General features: G+C 37.7%; 1 protein-coding gene across 3 annotated transcripts in view; it reads left to right on the forward strand.

The window, feature by feature from the left end:
* Prkg1 (protein kinase cGMP-dependent 1) overlaps nucleotides 1-19,334 on the forward strand; it is a 1,198,874-nt gene that overhangs the window by 1,040,245 nt on the left and 139,295 nt on the right. For 2 of the 3 annotated variants that reach the window (XM_052187297.1, XM_052187287.1), the window contains exon 8: nucleotides 14,851-14,916. In XM_052187297.1, the coding sequence (XP_052043257.1) occupies nucleotides 14,851-14,916 (66 nt within the window). Of the gene's footprint in view, nucleotides 1-8,588; nucleotides 8,724-14,850; nucleotides 14,917-19,334 lie in introns of those variants that run through there. The other variant, XM_052187307.1, reaches the window with a different exon arrangement.

Genomic DNA, 19,334 nt, shown 5'->3' on the forward strand with positions numbered 1-19,334 from the left:
TCCTACGATTGCTGCCAATGAAAACAGGGCACAGGGCAATCCTGTAAGCGAGACTGCAGGATACTATGTCAAGGCTTTGACTGACTCTAGCTGCCAGTCTGGCCTCTCTCTGTGATCAGGGTACAGAAACATAAATGAGTGCTGTCCTGGATAGGTGGGAGTGATTTGGGTATGAAGGTTGAAGGGAATAGCCCTGTGATGGATGAAGAAATGGTAACTACATTCATAATACTAAAAGTTTGGCAGCTGGGAAAGATCTCAGGAGCTTTTCTTTTCTTTTTTTTTTTTTTTTTTTTAATATTTTTTTTGAGTATCTTCTTCATTTACATTGCCAATGGTAAAACCTTTCCCAATTTTCCCCCTCAAAAGAGCCCTCCTCCCACCCCCTGCCTCCATGTATATGCCCCTCTACCCGACACACTCCCACCTCCCCCCCAACACCCCCCGCCTCTGTCCGTTTCCCTTTGTTGGGGCCTCTATTGAGCCTTTACCTGACCAAAGACCACTCCTCCCACTGATGCCCAACAAGGCATTCCTCTGCCACATTTTTGGCTGGAACCATGTGTACCCCTTGGTTGATGGTTCAGTCCCTGGGAGTCTTGGGGTGTCTGAGTGTCCAAAGCCATTGTTCTTCCCATGGGGCTATAAACCCCTTCAGCTCCTCTGGACCACCCTCCAGATTTTCGTTGGGGACCTCAAGCTCAGTGCAATAGTTGGTTGCTACTTTCTGCCTCTGTATTTGTAGGGCTCTGGCAGGGCCCCTCCGGAGACAGCCATGGCATGCTCCTTTGGTACACGCTTCTTGTCGTAGTGTTGGGTCTGGTGACTGTTTATAGGATGAATCCCCAGGTAGGCACTCGCTGGGTGGCCTTTACTTCAGACTGCTCCACACATTGCCCCTTGTTGCTCCTGGCTTTTCCACTCAGAAGGTAATTGTAGGCTCACAACCGCAGTTGTTGAGAGTGCATGCTGCTCTTGTAGGGGACCAGTTCCTAGTATCCACATCAGTTGGCTTACAACTGCTTGTAACTCCAGCTCTAAAGGATCCAATACTTTTTTCTGGACTCCACAGAAAATTCAAGGTCATATCTTTTCCTAATTTTTTAAGTGAACATTCCTCCTTATGTAATTTTTATCAATTTGTAAACATTCTTGACATATTGAACAAATTATTTTAAGATAGTTTCATAATTAAGCTGCAGATATTTTAGGACCATTTCAGTGCACACGTATCTATCTGGATATTATGTAATATTTTAAAATCATCAGTATTTTGTTCCTATGTTACAAGTGCTGGACAGGTGTAGCAAGTCTGATATATCATAATTCTTGGTGGATGTTGATTGGTGTGTTAAATAAGTCAAATGTCTTTTGGAGTTTGAATTTATGTAGTGATTTGGCATAAGTAACTTCATCTAAATTGATATCCCTTCCTATAGTTAATTCACTAGCTTCAGTTGATCATTGATTCAAAGTTAATTGTTGGTTTAGATGAAATTATTCTGTATTGAATTAACTGTAAAATCACTTATAATTTTTGTTTAGAGAGTTAGTGTTTTACCCAAATAAGTCATAATGGGAAATACTTGAGGAACATTTATTTTAAAGGACTGCTTTCACTTTGACATTATTTTTAACTGTTCAGTACCACTCTCCCCTAAAAGAGGCTTATTTAATTCCCAATGTGGGCTCTTAATTTTCCAAGTATGCTTTTATAAGCATTTTCTACATTATTTATGCCATCTGACAATGACAATCCATCATTTTTACTGTGTATATTAACTTTGTTTACAAGGAATATTTAGTCATTATTATAATATTAATATGCAAATATATCTAGTATATAGATTCCGTATTACACGGCTTAATATTAAGATGATAGGTCACAATTACAAGGTTTTAATTTTTCTTTGAAGTCAAAAATATCCTTGGAGTTAGGATGACTCCTCTGAGAAGCATTGAAGACTATGATATATAGAACTTAGGAAGCTTTCCTGTCAAACACTAATTAGTCATAAAAGAGTACAGTGATCCACACTCTACATGTGCAAACTGAGGTGAAAATCTAGCCATCCATGTTGGTGATAGAACAAGACATGGACACCTCCCTTTGTACTTACCTACAAGAAAGCTTGAGTCCTGCAGTGCACATGTTTTTAGATTATACTGTCTTAATAGGTGACTTGCTATTTAGCATTCACCTCAGATGAGCTGTTTTTTAAGATTCTGTCTATGTAGCCATTATTTCAGTATGCTTCACTTCCCTTTGCCTTCAAAACACACACACACACACACACACACACACATGCACACGCACACACACACACACATGCACACGCACACACACACACAACTAAAAGTACTTTACAAATCTATGAGAAAAGAGAAACAAAATCCTTGTGTTACCTACCACACACTGTGAAGAGATGATTATTTCATTAACTCTGAGGACAATGGTGACTATATATATATATATATATATATATATATATATATATATATATGAATGAAATAATTTGGTAACATGTCATTCACTTAACAAAACAGCTGCAGAAGATTCATGTCAGTCTCCAGGACCACTCTATAACAAGATACACATTATCAGGCATTAACCACTTCCTATGAAGCTGGTCTCAGATACAATCTGAAATCAGCTGGTGAACATGGAAAGGAGGATTCTCATGGAGCCCCCAGCCTTAGACAAAAAAACAAAACAAAACAAGAAAGCAAAAACAAAAAAAAAACCCTAAAAGCACCTTTGAAATAGTGAGAGAAGGAGAAAACTTAAGAGCCCCTTAGTTTGCTATTCAATACTAAATGGTCACCCCAAAACCAAATATATACAAGTAACATCATGTAGACTGAGTTGCATTTATGTATTTAGGAGAATATACACAATTAAAACAATTAAGCCATGAACTTGAGAAAGAACAAGGGGTAACATCGGAGAGGTGAGATGGAGGACAGGGGGAGAGGCAAATGATATTATATTTTAGTTTCAAAAATAAAAACAAAAATGTAATCATGTGCTTATTTTCATGACAGTCATGCCACTGTCTCATCAGTAGCCTCCTGCCTAGCTAGTTAGTATTGTATCGTGTAGAGTCTAAAGTTGTATGATATTGTGGCTGACACTTATCTTTTAGGTGCCTGGAGAGCATTGTCTGGCATCATGAAAATTAGCAAGCTTTCTACATGTTTTTTTTTCTATATTCAGCAACCAAGGTGTGTGGTGTCTTTAATAAAAGGGTCTTACCATTCTGTTGGTCTTAACAACATCAATGTCAATAATCTATATAATTTCGGAGGGATTTCTGGAGCCTTACTGGACAATAGCTCTAAGAAAGTTGTCCTGTGTATGGGATTTTTACTTAAAAATAGCCCATGTCTTCTGGAATCCGATTATCTGCCCATGCATGGCATTTGGTAATAATTCTAACACCAGCCATAATGGAATATGAAAAGAAGCATCTGAAATGACTAGAGAGAAGGAAGAAAAGCCATAAATCAATTCTTCACATTCAGGAGAATGAAATCATTCAGCTATAGTTATGAAAGAAATATGGGCTCGGGTTGAATCGTAGCCCAGCTGATATTACACCAGAAGCACAAAGGAAAAGAAATAGCAACAAGAATCTATTCATTGCTTCACTTTCACTAGCTTCATGTATTAAGTTGAACCATGAACTTACTGATATTCAGCCATTTCTAACAGCTAAAAAGTAATTTCATGTAGTTCCATTCAGTAAATATGTGTGTTCGTTGTCATGGAAATAAACCATACAATGCAAAGTTTCTATGTCAAAAAAAGCATTATGCTGTCAACCTAGCAAAAGTAACATGTAAAGGAATGTGAAACTTGAATTCTTCAAATTTCATGGCTCTCTTGTAGTCATTGTACCCTTCCATGGAGTATGTATTCCAAGTGAGTATGCATTGCTTCAGGAAGGGAGCATAATAACGGATATATCTACCCTGGGATAGATATAATGTATATATGTAGAATAATGGATATATGTATCCTGGGAGAAAACCCTTTAGAGTTAACTTATAAGAACACATTTTTCCTGTCTGTATAATTTTTTATATTTAATAATAATTCATATTTAATAATAATATTTAATAATAACTTTATTCATTTATACAGAAATTTCCAATATTTATGGAGTATAGTGAACAATATATGCTATATAAAAACCAATATAATTAACATTTCCATCTCCTTAAATATTTATTATGTATTTGTTGTGAAAATTATCCAAATCTCTTCATTTTTTTGAAATATATATTATTGTTAGCTATAGACACTCTGATGTGTGAAGAAGCACCAGAATTTATTCTTTCTGTTTAATGGGGCTTTTTTTCAGATGATAGGTCTCTCCCTATCACCTGCTATCATGCTCCTGTTATCTTGGTTGCTATCTTGTTACTGTGAATAGACCAAGGCAACTCTTATTAAAAGAAGCATTTAAGACTAGCTTTCAGTTTTCGAGAATTAGTCCACAATTATTTGGCTAGGAGTATGGTAGCAGGCAGACAGACATGGGTCTGAGAGCTTATATCCTGGTCCACAGTCAAGCAGAAAGATCATGTTTGCTATGATCTTTTGAAACCTCAACCTCCCTCAGCCATTGACACATATCAACATGGCCACACCTCCTAATCCTTCCCAAACAGTTCTACTAACTGAGGACAAGCCATTCAAACATATTAGCCTAGGAGGGCCATTTTAATTAAAACTATCAGACCCAGTCTCTGGGAATTACAATTCCACTCTTAAATGCCATGGAATTAACTTCCTTATGTTCTATGTATGAGGGTTATAATAAGGTATTTGTTTTTTCATGGATGACTTATTTAGAGCTACACAACATATTTTAAATTGGTCTCTGTTGTGTCAAACACTATAATTTAATTTTTATAGTTCAATAATATTCCATTTTGCATAGATGTACCACATCTTTTCTTAATCCATTCATCATTCAATGATCATGTGGGTTGATTCCACATAGGTATATACTATTCCATAGGTTTATACTATTACACCTGAAATTCCTTTTTTTATTTTTTAAATGAAGACTAGTTTGTGGGTACTCACAAGAGGTACTACAGAAAAATTACTTCAACTACTGTAAATAGAAAGCAGATTTACAGAAGTAAAGCACTACAAAGGCAAATATAAAGAAACACTGGATAGCATACAGCACCTTACATCTCCAGTAGTGTTTTCTTCTTTTCTACACAAAATCTGTTTCAAAAAGAATCCTAGGAAAACTCTCTGCAGTCACAGTCTATCATATTTTAACAGATAAAACCAAAGCCAACCCTCTGCCTAGTCCACATTCTAAGAAGAGATGAACTTCAGAGAAAGCTCTCCTTCTGTTTTGAGTCTTTCAATTCTCTCTGTGGCAAGGAGCAAAGTTAGCATGGCACCCAAGTACCTTAGAGTCAGAAAGGGAATTTCTGACTCTGAAAAACCCAAGCCATCGCTGCATGGTTCAACTTTTAGCATCACTGTGTATGTACATGGCTACTGTGGCTGCTGCTGCTGCTGCTGCTGCTGCTGCTGCTGCTGCTGCTGCTGCTACTGCTGTTCCTGTTGTTTGGGGACAGGATCACACCACCTAATCCTTGCCGGCTTGCAACTTGCTATGTAGACCAGGGTGGCCTTGAACTGACAGAGATTTTGTTTTCTATTTGGATTAAAGGTATATACTATTACACCTGGAATTCCTTTCAGTTTTTGTTTTTTAAATGAAGACAAGTTTGTGGGTATTCACAACAGGCACTACAGAAAAATTACTATGCCCAAATAAAGAATGCAAGTTCTGCAGTCATCCTGCCAATGTTCAAATATTGGTCCTAGGTCGTAGGTACACAAACTTCGGCCAAGTTAGTTTGATAGCTTATTTGCCTTCCTTGAAATACATGTAAAACTCTTGGAACAGTATCAGAAACATGAAAGATCTAGTAAATGTTATACTTACAAGCCCATGTAATGGTATGTGTTTGAGTGTGTGTATGTGTCTCTGTGTGTGTTTCTGTGTGTCAGTGTGTGTTTGTGTGTGTATATGTGTGTGTGTGTGTGTGTGTGCACGTGAAAGAGAAAGAGACAGATACAGAGAGGAAGATAGAAAGAGTGTGTATGTAGTGTGTGTGAGAGAGATTAACATTGGTTCTTAGGCTTCAAACTCTTGATGTTTCTCTCTCGCTCCTGTGAGTGCTGAGATTTCAAGTCTACACAAACAGGCCTAGCCAGATCTACATTTAGAATGTGTTGCTGTCAGGTTAGCATGTTAGTTATCAGAGAAGATAGCTATTAGGCAATTTAGTCTTTGGTATAAGTCAGATTTTTATTTCTTAAGCTAAACTTCTCTCTGTATTTTATGAATAGAGAGTTCATTAAGGACTTAAACCAAGACCTATGTGATACATATAGTACACAGGTACATAACCAACTGGAAAAATCTATTTTTACTATTTTTTTCTAATTTTTTATTAAACATATTCTTTATTTACATTTCAAATGTTCCCTTTCCTGCGCCCCCAAAAAACCCTAACCCACCCCTTCCTCCTGCTCACTAATCCGCCCACTCCCACTTCCCTGTCCTGAATTCCCCTATACTGGGGCATCTAGCCTTCTCATGATCAAGGACCTTTCCTCCCTTTGATGTCCAACAAGACCATCCTCTGCTGTATATGCGTCTGGAGCTGTGGGTTCCTCCATGTGTACTCTTTGGTTGGTGGTTTAGTCCCTGGGAGCTCTGGGGATACTGGGTAGTCCTTGTTGTTGTTCCTCCTATGTGGCTACAAATGCCTTCAGCTCCTTGGGTCCTTTCTCTAGATCCTCCATTGTGCTCAGTTCAATGATTGTCTGAGAGTGTCCCCCTCTGTATTTGTCACACACTGGGAGAGCCTCCCAGGTGACAGCTATATCACACTCCTGTCAAGGGCACCACTACTGCCTGTCGTTTTTACTAAATTTTAAGGTTTCTTTTTTAATATAATGATTTATTTTATATTTACTTATTTTTAGGAACCATTATTTGGGTGGTGGTATCATGTTATACTTGTACATTTTTGAATGTCCACAGTGATTTGCATAATGACTTACTAATGTATGCTCCTGCCAATAATTCACAAAGTCCTCTGTATACCACCTTCAGTCACATGTCTTTGTTCTTCTTACTGACAGTAAGTCATTTTGTGTGTGTGTGTGTGTGTGTGTGTGTGTGTGTATGTGTTGTAGTATGTGGTATATGTGTGTGAGAGAAAGAGAGAGAGAGAAGAGAGAGAGGAGAGAGTAGAGACAGAGGAGAAAAGTAGAACAGGGATGAGAGAGTTTGTTAGATTATTTTATTTTTCATGATGATTAGTAACAACTGAATGGGTTTTTGTTGTTGTTGTTGTTGTTAATAACCTTACTGATCATTTCTGTTTTTAAGGAAATAATTCATTTTGGTCTTCCCACCATTTTTCTACTTAATTATTTGGAAATGTTGATAATTGACATGCTGGAGTTCCTTCCAGATTCCAGACATTATCCCCCATCTGATGTATAGGATGAAAATATTTTCTCATATTTAGGTTACCCCCCACACTGTCAACTGTTTTCTTTTATGTTGGAGGCATTTTGTTGTTTGGTTTTATTTTTTGTACTTCTGAGATCATATCTAAAAACCTCTTGCTCTTATTAATATCAAATAGTACTCATGCTGTATTTTCTTTAGTTGTTTCAAAGTTTAAAATCATAGATTTAATTCTTTAATCAACTTGTAATTGATTTTTGTAGGTGGTGGGAGAAAGGAGTTATAATAGGCCTTATGCCTTGGGATATCCAGTTTTCCTTATATCATTTTTGGAAGCTACTATTCTTTTCCAACTGTTTGGTTTATGACCAAACCTTTGTCAAAAATGTGTTGTAAAAGGCTCGTTGATTCTATCATGCCAAGCATGATTGGAAAGTGTATAATTTCTTCATTCATTGATCAGTTCTACATATAGTATTGACATATTAGAATTGGGATATAAATCATGTTGGAATAGTTTTTCTGATTGAATCAGAAGTGGAAATGAGCATGATCAAAACAAAGCAAACACCTAACTGCTTAGGGATCCTGTTTTCAATCAGCAGCTGGCTTCACCACAAATTATACAATTTCCCATGATTAATCCACTGCTGCAGTACTGTAATTTCCTTTTATGTGCTTCTTTGAAGCTTATTATAGCCATATATTTTGATTGTCCTACTTGTTGTATTAATATTTCCTTTTGATTTTACTATAAAATTAGGATCTGCTTTGTCCTGTGTGAAAACAATTTAACTGCAGCATTAAACTGTTGCACGTGACAGAGTGAAGTCTTAGCCCATGTATTGCTGTAAGCTCATAAGCAATTGGAGGAGTGTCAGTTTCCATGAAGGCTGGCACAGGGGAAGTGCTAGGACTCTGCTAACATTATTCACACTGCCTCGGGGCTGCAAAGGGAGATCCCCCTCTGCCAGCTGCCCTGCATGAACTCTGTACTGCTTTGGCTTCCTAACTCTGAGTGTGAGGCATCTATGCGCCACTGAGTTCTCTTGTAGCCGTGAAGCAGGGGAGAACCGTTTCCTAAGAGGAGTCCCTATAAAGACTTCTTATGGATTATTCAGACACTGATAGTGACTCTACTTTGGGATACAGCGATGATGAAGATTCCAGTGGTGAAGTTGAAAGAATATCAGAGTCAGTGCACATGAAACTGTATTTTTAGATATTTGGGGTCTGATGCTCTGTAATTTTTTCTAACTCCTCACAAAGGGTTTTAAAAGTGACCACTACTAAACCAGGAGGCTTTGCTTTAATTTTTTAAATTGACAATGTGCTTGTGAAAATGCTTCACAGTTGGCCGAGCAGTAGCTAGTTTCGCAATGGTTCCCTTTTGTCACTATTTTGATTGGTAATGCTGTAATCCACTAATGCACAGGCACAGAAATGTATGAATGTGAGATTTTCTTTGTAAAGACTGTGAGCATGTTCTGCGTGGATTGTTATGTGTACAACTATTCTTACTTGATACAAAGTAGCAAGGGTATGCTGAGCACTGAGGGCACTGTGTAGCTAGTTTGGGTATCACCTTATAATTCCAGATATATAATATTCTCATGTGTAATCCCCAAACTCCTTAGAAACTACTATTTAGTTTAGTATTTACATGCCAATATAATAAGAAAGAATGTTGTCTCCTAACATGTTTTCCCATCTATATCTAAGACAGTAGTATATGCAGCCTTACTATCTAGGTCAATATTCTATATAAAACTATAACTAAGGATGGCTAAAACGCTCAGTGACAACATAGAATCATTAGGATCCTCTTTATTTATGTACATATAACATTGATACATAAATCCAGATTGTGTTTATTTTTATCATGGTCCTTGGACCCACAATAAAAACCAATGTACAAAGTAATTACAGTATTGGCAGCTTCTTCCAAAGTATGTTCACCAAAGTGGAAGATTAACATACATCAAAGCCATTGGAAGTAGCATTTGGTCCCTCGAAACACAGTCCCAGAACCTTTCTGGACATCTGCATAGAGGGGTACTAAGCACCCAAATCCTAGGAACAAGGGTACTGTGATGTCGGCATGACTTGACGTTAAAAGAACTTGACATTAAATATCTGCCAAGCATTTCATGGTATCATTATAAAACTGCATAGCTGATTAGGACATACCTATAAATGGGGATTCCAGGAAATTAAGCGTTAAAGCTCTATTACATTTATTTTGTGATTGGACACCAAAATATATTGGTACTGGCTTTATTAGCAAATACAATTTTATGTTAAATATTATAACCATTGCCCAAAAGTTATTCGGCACTTTATTTTTTCTTTCTGTATTTTTTTTTAATTTGAGGGCTTTTAATATAATTATGACATTTCTCCCTTTCCTTTCCTTGCTCCAAACTCTTCCATATCACTATCTACCCCATTCCCTTCCCTCCCTGAGCCCATTTACATAATCCTTCCCTCTACCTCCTCTCCCCTTCTTCTCTGAGAGGGTAGAGCTCCCCCCCCCCCAAACCTGGGTATTCCCCATCCTAGCACATCAAGCCTCTGCAGGGCTAGGGGCATCCTCTCACTGAGACCAGACAAAGCAGCCCAGTTAGATAATTATATTCCAGATAGGCAACAGCTTTAGGAGCAGCCCCACTCTAGTTGTTGGGGGCCCAAATGAAGACCGAGCTGTACATCTGATACTTATATATAGGGGAGGGGGGTTGGTCCAGCTTGTGTATGTTCTTTTGTTGATGGTTCAGTCTCTTAAGCCCCCAAGGGTTCAGATTAGTTGACCCTGTTGGTCTTTCTAAGGAGTTTCTATCCCCTTTGGGGCCTTCAATTCTTCCCCCTACTCTCCCATAAGAGTCCCTGAGTTCCATCCAATGTTTGGCAGTGGGTTTGTGGATCTGTTTCAGTGAGCTGCTAAGAGAAGCCTCTCAGAGGACAGTTAAGCTAGGCTCCTGTCTGCAAGCATAACAGAGTATCATTAATGGTGTCAGGGATTGGTGTTTGCCCTTGTTATGGGTCTTAAGTTGGGCTGTTTATTGGTTGGCCATTCCCTCAATCTCTAGTCTGTACCTCATCTTTGAATTTCTTGTAGACATGATAAATCTTGGGTCAAAAGTTTTGTGGGTGGATTGGTGTCCCTATCACTCCACTGGGGTTCCTGCTTGAGTACAGGAGGTAGCCTCTTCAGGTTCCGTATCCCCACTGCTGTGAGTATCAATTAATGTTGATTCCTGAGAGCCTCACTGATCCCAGGTCTCGGGCACATCCTATAGATGGCCCCTATGCTCACAAGTCCATCAGCTACAGATTTACATTCATTCTTCTGGCCCTCTGGCCCTCTCTCTGTCCCTTCCCACACCTGATCCTGAACACTTCCCCCATTCTGCTCCCCATCCTCTCTCCCACCTCGTATCTCCCTCCATCTGCCTTCTATGACTGTTTTAATCCCCGTTCTAAATAAGATTTGAGTATCTTCACTTAAGCTTTTCTTCTTGTTTAGCTTCTTTGGGTCTGTGGAGTGTAACATGAATATCCTTTACATTATGACTAATATCCACTTATAAGTGAGTACATACCATGCATGTTCTTTTGGGTCTGGGTTACCGCACTCAGGATGATATTCTCAGGTTTTATCCATTTGCCTATGAAATTCATGATGTCTTTGTTTTTAATAGCTGAATAGTATTCCATTGTATAGATGTACCACATTTTCTTTATCCATTCTTCAGTTGAGCGACATCTAGGTTGTTTCCAGTTTCTAGTTATTACAAATAAAGCTGTTATAAACATAGTTGAGCAAGTGTCCCTGTAGTATGGTGAGGCATCTTGTATAATTATTATCAGATTTAACTCTGACAAAGTATATGAACAGTATAGTTTTATGGAAAGAATTAAATTTAGAGAATGGGTAATCTGTGTTCAAACACCAGGATTGTCATTCAAGAGCTGTATCTGATTGTTGGTGGATTATGGAGCTTGTATTCTCATGTAAATGATACTAGTATGAACAATTTTTTATATATTCTGAAGTTTAATAAATTAAAACATAAAATAAAAATTTTATTAAATTTCTTAATAGCCTTGATATTTTCCTAATTACATAAAATATTTAATGGTTCTGCTATAATAAAACATTATATGCCTTGTTAAAATCTGTTTAATTTAGATCAAATAATATATATAATAAAATCTTAAAATATTGGTTATCTGTGATTATTCCATTAAAATTTATATGCACAAAATATATTCACAGTTAAATATTGTTTTATATATTATCTTTAGGTTTCTTGGTAGTTAAGATGGAAATGTTTATAATACGTAGTTTCCATTTTTTTTATTTTTTTCTCTATTTTGTGGCAGGTAGCAGGGATAACAGGATCTCACTGTGTAGGATAGCCTAGGATGTCCTTGACCTCATGATCTGCCTCCAAGTGCTTGGATATGGTAGTTACAGATGTGCACCAGTACAGACAGTCTGATAGGCAGCATTACAGATAGTAAAGATGAAGATAGATATGGAAGAGTAGATTTTAAATGATGTTTTCATAAAACCACATAGTATCACTGTTGTTTTAAGCATAGAAACTATTTGTAGTGCCTTATGATGCCATAAACACATGGCAAGACAGAAGTTATTCACAACTTATGAAGGCCCTGTGGGGATGAAGTGCTTGTGCCTGCTGTGTGTACTGCACAAACAAAAATCAACCTTCTATAGAAAATGGTAACAGAGCTGAAAATACACCATCTGCAGTTCTCACAGTACTGCTGGGTAAAAGTGACACAGAATGGCTTCTCTTCGTTCTCAGGCTCACGTAAGAGAGGTTTGCATCGTTGGCGATTCGCTGGTCTTAGTTTAACAGCAAGTTCCTGTAATTCTGAAGTCTGAATTTGGGGCTGGATAAATGGATCAGCAATCAAGACCATGTACTGTTTTTGAGAAGGAACCCAGGTCCATTCCTAAAACTTAATGGTGACTCAAACCTGCCTGGAATTTCAGTTCCAGGAGGATCCAATGCCTCTGACCTCTGAGGACACTGCATTAATAATGTTCATAGACAACAAGAATAATGGTAATGATAATGAGGATATCTCTACCACCCCAGGCCCGGGAATACAATACCTGTGACTTTCTTGTAGCATACACACACTAAGGCATTAAAGATCAAATCCAAGCAAATCTACTCATGGGCCCTGCCTTTGCTTATATGGCTTAGCAGAAGAGAAATTGAGCCCCTAAGTGGATGGCCACATAAATAAATATATGAGTTTTAAATAGTAATAGACCCTTCCGTGTAGAGCTATGTAAAATGCCAAGAAGAGATATACAAGGAAGCCTACTAGCTAATTCAGGATAGCGTACCTTAGGAAAGGGCACTGGGGACAGGATCCAAAGGACACGCATGGGTGGAGAGAAGCTTCTGAAGCCTGAGGACAGCATGTTTTGAAGAAGCCTGTGTAGGAGAGAGAAGATAATGCTTGTCAGTTTTGAAAGGAGGCCAGCTTCTCTGGAAGGCAGAGAATGTGAAGCTAGCACGAGAAGCTCAGACTGGCAGCTTCTGAGACTACCATAAAAGCTTAACAGTCAGAAGAAAACTTATTATTTGGAGTAGATTTAAATTCTTTTCTCGGGGAGACATCAGTGGGGGAGTAGACGGGGTAGAAGGGAGCCTGGGGAGGGCCTGGGAGGCAAGGAGGGAGGTGAGGTGTGGTCAGAATGTATTGTACGAGAGAAGAATAAGGGCAAATTAAAAAATAAATAAAAATAAGAATAAATAAATGAAAGTTATAACAAGGAAGAGTTTTCTTCTTTAAAATACAACCAGTAACGCATAAACAGAAAAGGGATATAAGAAAAAAAACCTAATTTGGAGCACTCAAGGATGCTCTTCATGAAGTGTCAGGCACTGGGCAAAGAAAACTATAGAATCTCATTTAAAAACATAAAAGTAGATTCCAATAATGCAAAGGCATGTCCTGATCTTATATGGAAAAATTAACATCAGAAGCTGTTCTTCTGAGATCAGTGTATTAAAGCAATATGGCTGTATAAGAATCCCAATGCAGTTCTCTTTAAAAGAAGAAAAATATTTTGTTTTGTTTTTTTACGTCAGTATCAATAATGAATGCTGAAAATGATCACAAGGACATTTCTAAGAAAATTATATTAGTGAACAAATATATGGTTCTGATTTATCAAATACCAAATACTGTTTCTGTTAAGCAACACTAACCCAAGCAAGAAGATATAACAACAATGAAAGACTTAATGAAAAACAGGTCAGAGGAAAATGACAGAATTTAGAGTGTGAGTCAGAACTTCATGAGTCTTCAATAGTCAAAGATGCATTGGATACACCTTTGTTTTTCAGTACTCCCAATGCCTGGTTTGGGTGGAACATTGTGTTTTGTAGTTTGAAAACCTGTCAATATAACAACATATTTCTATGCAATTACCTCTGTGATATATTTCAAGCATATTTGCCATCAGCATATTGCTTTGGGAATGTTATCATAAGAAAAGAGGGTACACTGTCAGGTGTCATTTAATGTTATGATTATAACAATGGTAACATTAAGTTTATGGTAGCTGAGAATGACTTGTGAAGTTAATTTACCAAATCCGTTTTTCAGTACTGGAGATGCACTTTGAAAGATTTTCAAAGGTCTCAGAGATTGTCATTGCCTGCTATAGTTACAAATTATGTGTGTTTCAAGAGATTCTCTTTATATGTGTAAGTGGCTGTGGGTAATATTCATCAAATACTTGAAGAACCATGAGCTCTGGGACAGATGAATAACAACGTACCATAAATTCTCCAAACCTTAGCTGCATAAAAGCAGTGTTACTATATTAAGAAAATATTTAAAACTGGCCCTTTGATCTCAAAGATACAGTATCAAGTTCATAATGGATGAATTAGATATGCTGTTTGCAGTGGTATGTCTCTAGACTCTTTAAAAGCTTTAACCTATTTATTCCCAACTTTATCATCATGTAATTAATTCAGAAATTTCCCCAAAGAGCAAAGGAAATGATCTTATAAAATTTTCTTCTGCTTGTGTAAGTGAAACATTAAATTTGATAATTGTAACAACTGCGTTTTAACTGCTGGGAATGTGTGGTTTATGTCATGTGTAAAGTGCCTCTTCACATGAAGCCTAAACCTAGAAGTGCATAAATCAAAAAATGTATAATACTTTGGTTCCTAAAAGAAAGTCACCATCGTTATTTGCCTTTGGTCTTAAAGGTTGCACCATTCTAATGGGTCTTTTTTTTTTTTTTTTAATGCAGGGAGGATGTGAGAACAGCAAACGTTATTGCCGCAGAGGCTGTCACCTGCCTTGTGATTGACAGAGAGTAAGTACATTGATTTTTCTATGCATAACACATGCTTATATCAGCAATATATGTGGTGCTGTAATTAGACAGCATTTTAAGAGCTATTAATACTTGCTTAAAATATTTTCCTTTTAGCATGAGTTCTGTATTTTATTCTCGTATTCTAGTATTGCACACTATGAGTTGCAGCTCCACAGGTCCACTTGAAAATAAAAGATAAAGCAATATCATAGGGATATTTTGAGGACTAATAAAAACATGCAATTAATGCATCTTCAAAGATACAACATCAAATTCACAACAGATGAATTGGATACTCAGTTTCAAGGGTATGTCTTTAGAGTCTTTCAGAAGGTGCTTAACCAGTGTTGCCATTTGGTGTTTTATTTAGAACCTTCATCACTGTTGCTCTCAGTATGTTTTAGGTTTCTTTTCTCTTTCTCTGTCCTGAGAAACTTCTACACCAGAGCCTTAGGGAAGACACTCTTGTAAAAAGTATCAGTTCTAGATGTGGGCAAGTGCCTACTTAGAGAAATGAAAGGCTCCTTTGAGACATCTGTCACTGTCCTGATTCTTCTCCTCAGCATGCTTTACAGGTCTTACTGGGGTTATTGCCACCAGAAGACTATGGCTCAGATGCATGCAAACCACATGGAATAAAAAGAAAAGTGTAGCATATGTGGATAAGTTCATTAGAAAGGCTAAGGGAGAACTAATAGAAAACTAGTGGTCCCTTCTCAGCTGCATGTGACATTGTGCTGCAGTGAACTAAAGCAGAGGAATAAAGGACAAGGTTAGAAAGATAGCATTGGATGAGCCCAGGGAACTCTGGGGGGAGAGGGTCCCAATTTGATTCACAAGTCCTAATCTTGAGGTCCCTTTCTGCTGGGTCACTGGAATTAAGCCATGCACAGTTGTTACCTGATAATTGCACTCACATATAGCTCTGAAGTGGAAAAGTTCTTATCTAGGTCCCAGAATCAATGATCTATCCTTGCTGCTTTTACTGAATGCTTGTTGCACTGGGGTTCCACTAGGTGAAGAGTCAAAGGTGGGACAGTATCTGAAAGTATAGGAAGGCAGAATAATGAGTCATCAGAAGGAAACTGTGAGCCAGTTTCATGGCAAGAAGACAACGGTGTGAATGGTAGAAGACAATTTATAAGGCCTTAGTGTGCAGGTATAATGATACTGGGTTACTATAAACACTAAATTTTGCTATTACAGCCACTCTAACAATACTTAATGCAAAAATAGTGTTCCTTTAACAAATAACAAATGGTAGACTGTATGAAGTACTATATAAAGTACAATACGTTAAATGAAGACTGTTAAATGAAATTATCAATGCAAAGAAAGAAAACACCACCTGAGCTCAAGTATGGAACTCAGAAGGGAAGCATAAAATGGCGGCTATCAGAAGCCAGTAGATAGAGAGGAGGAATGGGCCTTAAGATATGCAGCACTGTAGAGTAACTGTTAGAAATAATGGTAGTTGGTTGTTGTTGTTCTTACTGTTTTGCTTTTGAGACACATCTCTCTGTGAAGCTCTGACTGACCTAGAACTGACTCTATGGATCAGGTTGGCTGCAAACCCATGGAGATCTGTGTGCCTCTGCCTTCTGAATTCTTGGATTAAAGGTGTGCACCACCACATCTAGCTGTTGTTTTATGTATGTAGAGAAAACAATAGTGAGATGGAAGGCTGAGGCAGACAGATCATGAATTTAAGGCCAGCATAATATAGAGAGTCAAAACAACCTTGGGTTAAATGTACAGAACCTGTGTCCCCCAAAATAAATAAACTAACAATGAAAATATACTTTAGAGATATTATAAAAATTAGAAGTGAGAGGGTATTTATACTTACTGTTTTGAATTAGTTTTCCTGCGTTGTGTACACATATTTTAAAACATCTCCTTGTACCTAGTAAATATATATTATAATTTATTAATAAAATGTGTATTAAAAATACATATAGAAACTGAGATGGTGACCCATGCCTATAATAACACACTCAGGAGGCTAAGCAGGAGGACAACCATGGACTCCAGGCCTGCCCTGGCTGTGTAGTGATTTCCAGCTCATCCTGGGCTACACTGAGGCTCTGTCTCAAAAAAAAAAAATAGAAAGAGAGAAATTTCTAAAATAAAATAAATGTAAAAATATAGCTGCTTAAATAGAGGAAGGAAAAAAAGAGAAAAGATGGGGGTCCAGTTTAAAGCATAAATACTGAAAAGACAAGTTGAGTATTTGAACCCAGGACGTTTATGAGTCTACTTTTAAGGGAGATGTTGAGTCTCCAAGAAAACATTGAATCCACAGCAGAAAGAAAGAGGAGAAAGAATGAAAGGGGGGAAGGGAAGGAGGAAGAGCAAGCTAAGTGCAGTGGAGGGATCCTGTCAAAACTGCCACTGGTACCTAATTTATGTCCAATTATAGGAGCACCAGGGCATCATCCTGTGCAAACAGATGGCAGACATTAGAACTGACAGCTGAACGAGCAGCCTTCACTAATTTACAAGCTAGGTACCATGTCACATAAGCTGCAGTTGTGTTTTCCTTGGGGGAAACAAAAGACTGCCACTGTGACCAATCATGAATGTCAGACTTCGGTTTAAAATAATGCTCATCGACAAATCAGAAAATGATGACCAGGTACCCTCCTGTGTTCTCCAACACCATCTCCTGGGCCATTTTTTCTTCATCTTCTATTTGTTATTTTAGGATCCTCCAGTGTTGGTCCTCTAATGCCTTCTGACTGGCTGTCTTTCCAGTTTTGACATCGTGTCTGAGGTCCCCATATCCTACCCCCTTTGCTCTAAGGCATCATATCTTTTTACTGTTCCCACTGAAGACACACCCATTTTTTTTTAATCTCTGTGGTCTTAATTCCATTCTTTTATTTTCCAGACCTTCCCTTTAGTCTTTGCATTCATTTTGGTAAAGCCTAACTTGGGATTAAGATATTTCTGGGCAAGAGTAATCTGATTTTGATGATATGTCCCCTGAAGACTAGAAAGCGAGTGGAAATCCAGAAAGCTGTTTTTGGTTGGCAGGTACTGTCAGGGAATGGCCAGGGGGTGAGGGGAATCCTAGAGGAAAGATTTAGAGATTATGGATTATGTAGCAGTGGTAATTTATCTACCTAGGTCACCATTGTTTTCTTCTTTGTATAGCTTGCAATATATAGCATGTATATAGCATGTATAGCATGTCTATAAGATAGGACTACTGGAACTTCATATGTCACATTACCTGTGGCCATATTACCTAAGTGAGAGGGTGAGAAACTTAAAATATGTCATGGCCTTAGCTTTTCCTATGATCTGAGTGAATTTTGTTTTGGTTCATTTTTTCCGGAAAGAATATTGGGGTGATGTGAGGATATTGGCAGGGTGATTACAAGAAAACAAATGAGCCTTGTTAGAATGCTCTCTGCTGCCATCATTTAGCCTCCTCATTTTTAAAAATGGATCTCTTACTGCCTAGTATGCTTTTCGAAGACACTTTAAATAGGAAAGATAAAATCCACAAGTTTAGAAGAAAGACTGTGTTAGTTTAGCTTAATGATGTGAGTTGAATTTTAGCCTGTCTTTAATGAGTACGCTCCAATGACAAAATAAGCACATTTCCATAAAACAAAAGGCTTTCATGAGGAGTCAGTGTGGTTTAAAGTCATGGAAAAGGGATGGAGGGGCAGCACTTCCTAATGATGGCTTGTCCAAGTGCCTTAAAGTGGTCACAGGAAGTCTACTAATGCTGGTCCCTCCAGCAATGACAGATAGCACCCCTGGCTGGGATGCCCCCGGAGGGAGGAGTCCCAGATTCAACTCAGCCACTGGACCTGAGCTCTCTGCTGATCTTTCATGCATTAGCCATCCCTGGCCACATACCTGACATTTATGAAATTTCAAGGCAAATATATGAATGGTTTCTCTCAGAAACCTTTGGACTCTGTTAATATTCCAACATCATTAATATCTTGGTGAGAAATGACAAAACTTAGCATATTCTCAAACCTAGGGCATAAAAAAAAACCAATCATAGGAATCTTATAAATGCCTACATTAAAAGAAAAAAATCAGAGAGATCTCAAATAACTTAGTGCTGCACCTCAAGGCCATAGAAAAGCAAGAAAAAGCCAAATCTAAAATAGTAAGCAGAAATAATTAAAATAGGAGCAGAGTAGAAGTGAATTAGAAATTAAAAAAAAAATACACAAAGAATGAGTAAGCCGAAATGTTGGTTCTTTGAAGAGTTGGACAAAGACTAAGGAAAACTAACCAAAAGGAAGAAGAACCCAAAATAATAAAATTAGAGAAGAAAAGGGGGGCAGTACAGCAGATACCAATAAAATTCAGAAAACCCTTAGGAAGGACATGCCCAGAAGGCTTGTATCCTTCTAGCTTGAGAATCTAAATGAAGTGGATGC

The sequence above is a fragment of the Apodemus sylvaticus genome, chromosome 1 (genome assembly GCF_947179515.1).
Source record: "Apodemus sylvaticus chromosome 1, mApoSyl1.1, whole genome shotgun sequence".
NCBI classification, from domain to species: domain Eukaryota; kingdom Metazoa; phylum Chordata; class Mammalia; order Rodentia; family Muridae; genus Apodemus; species Apodemus sylvaticus.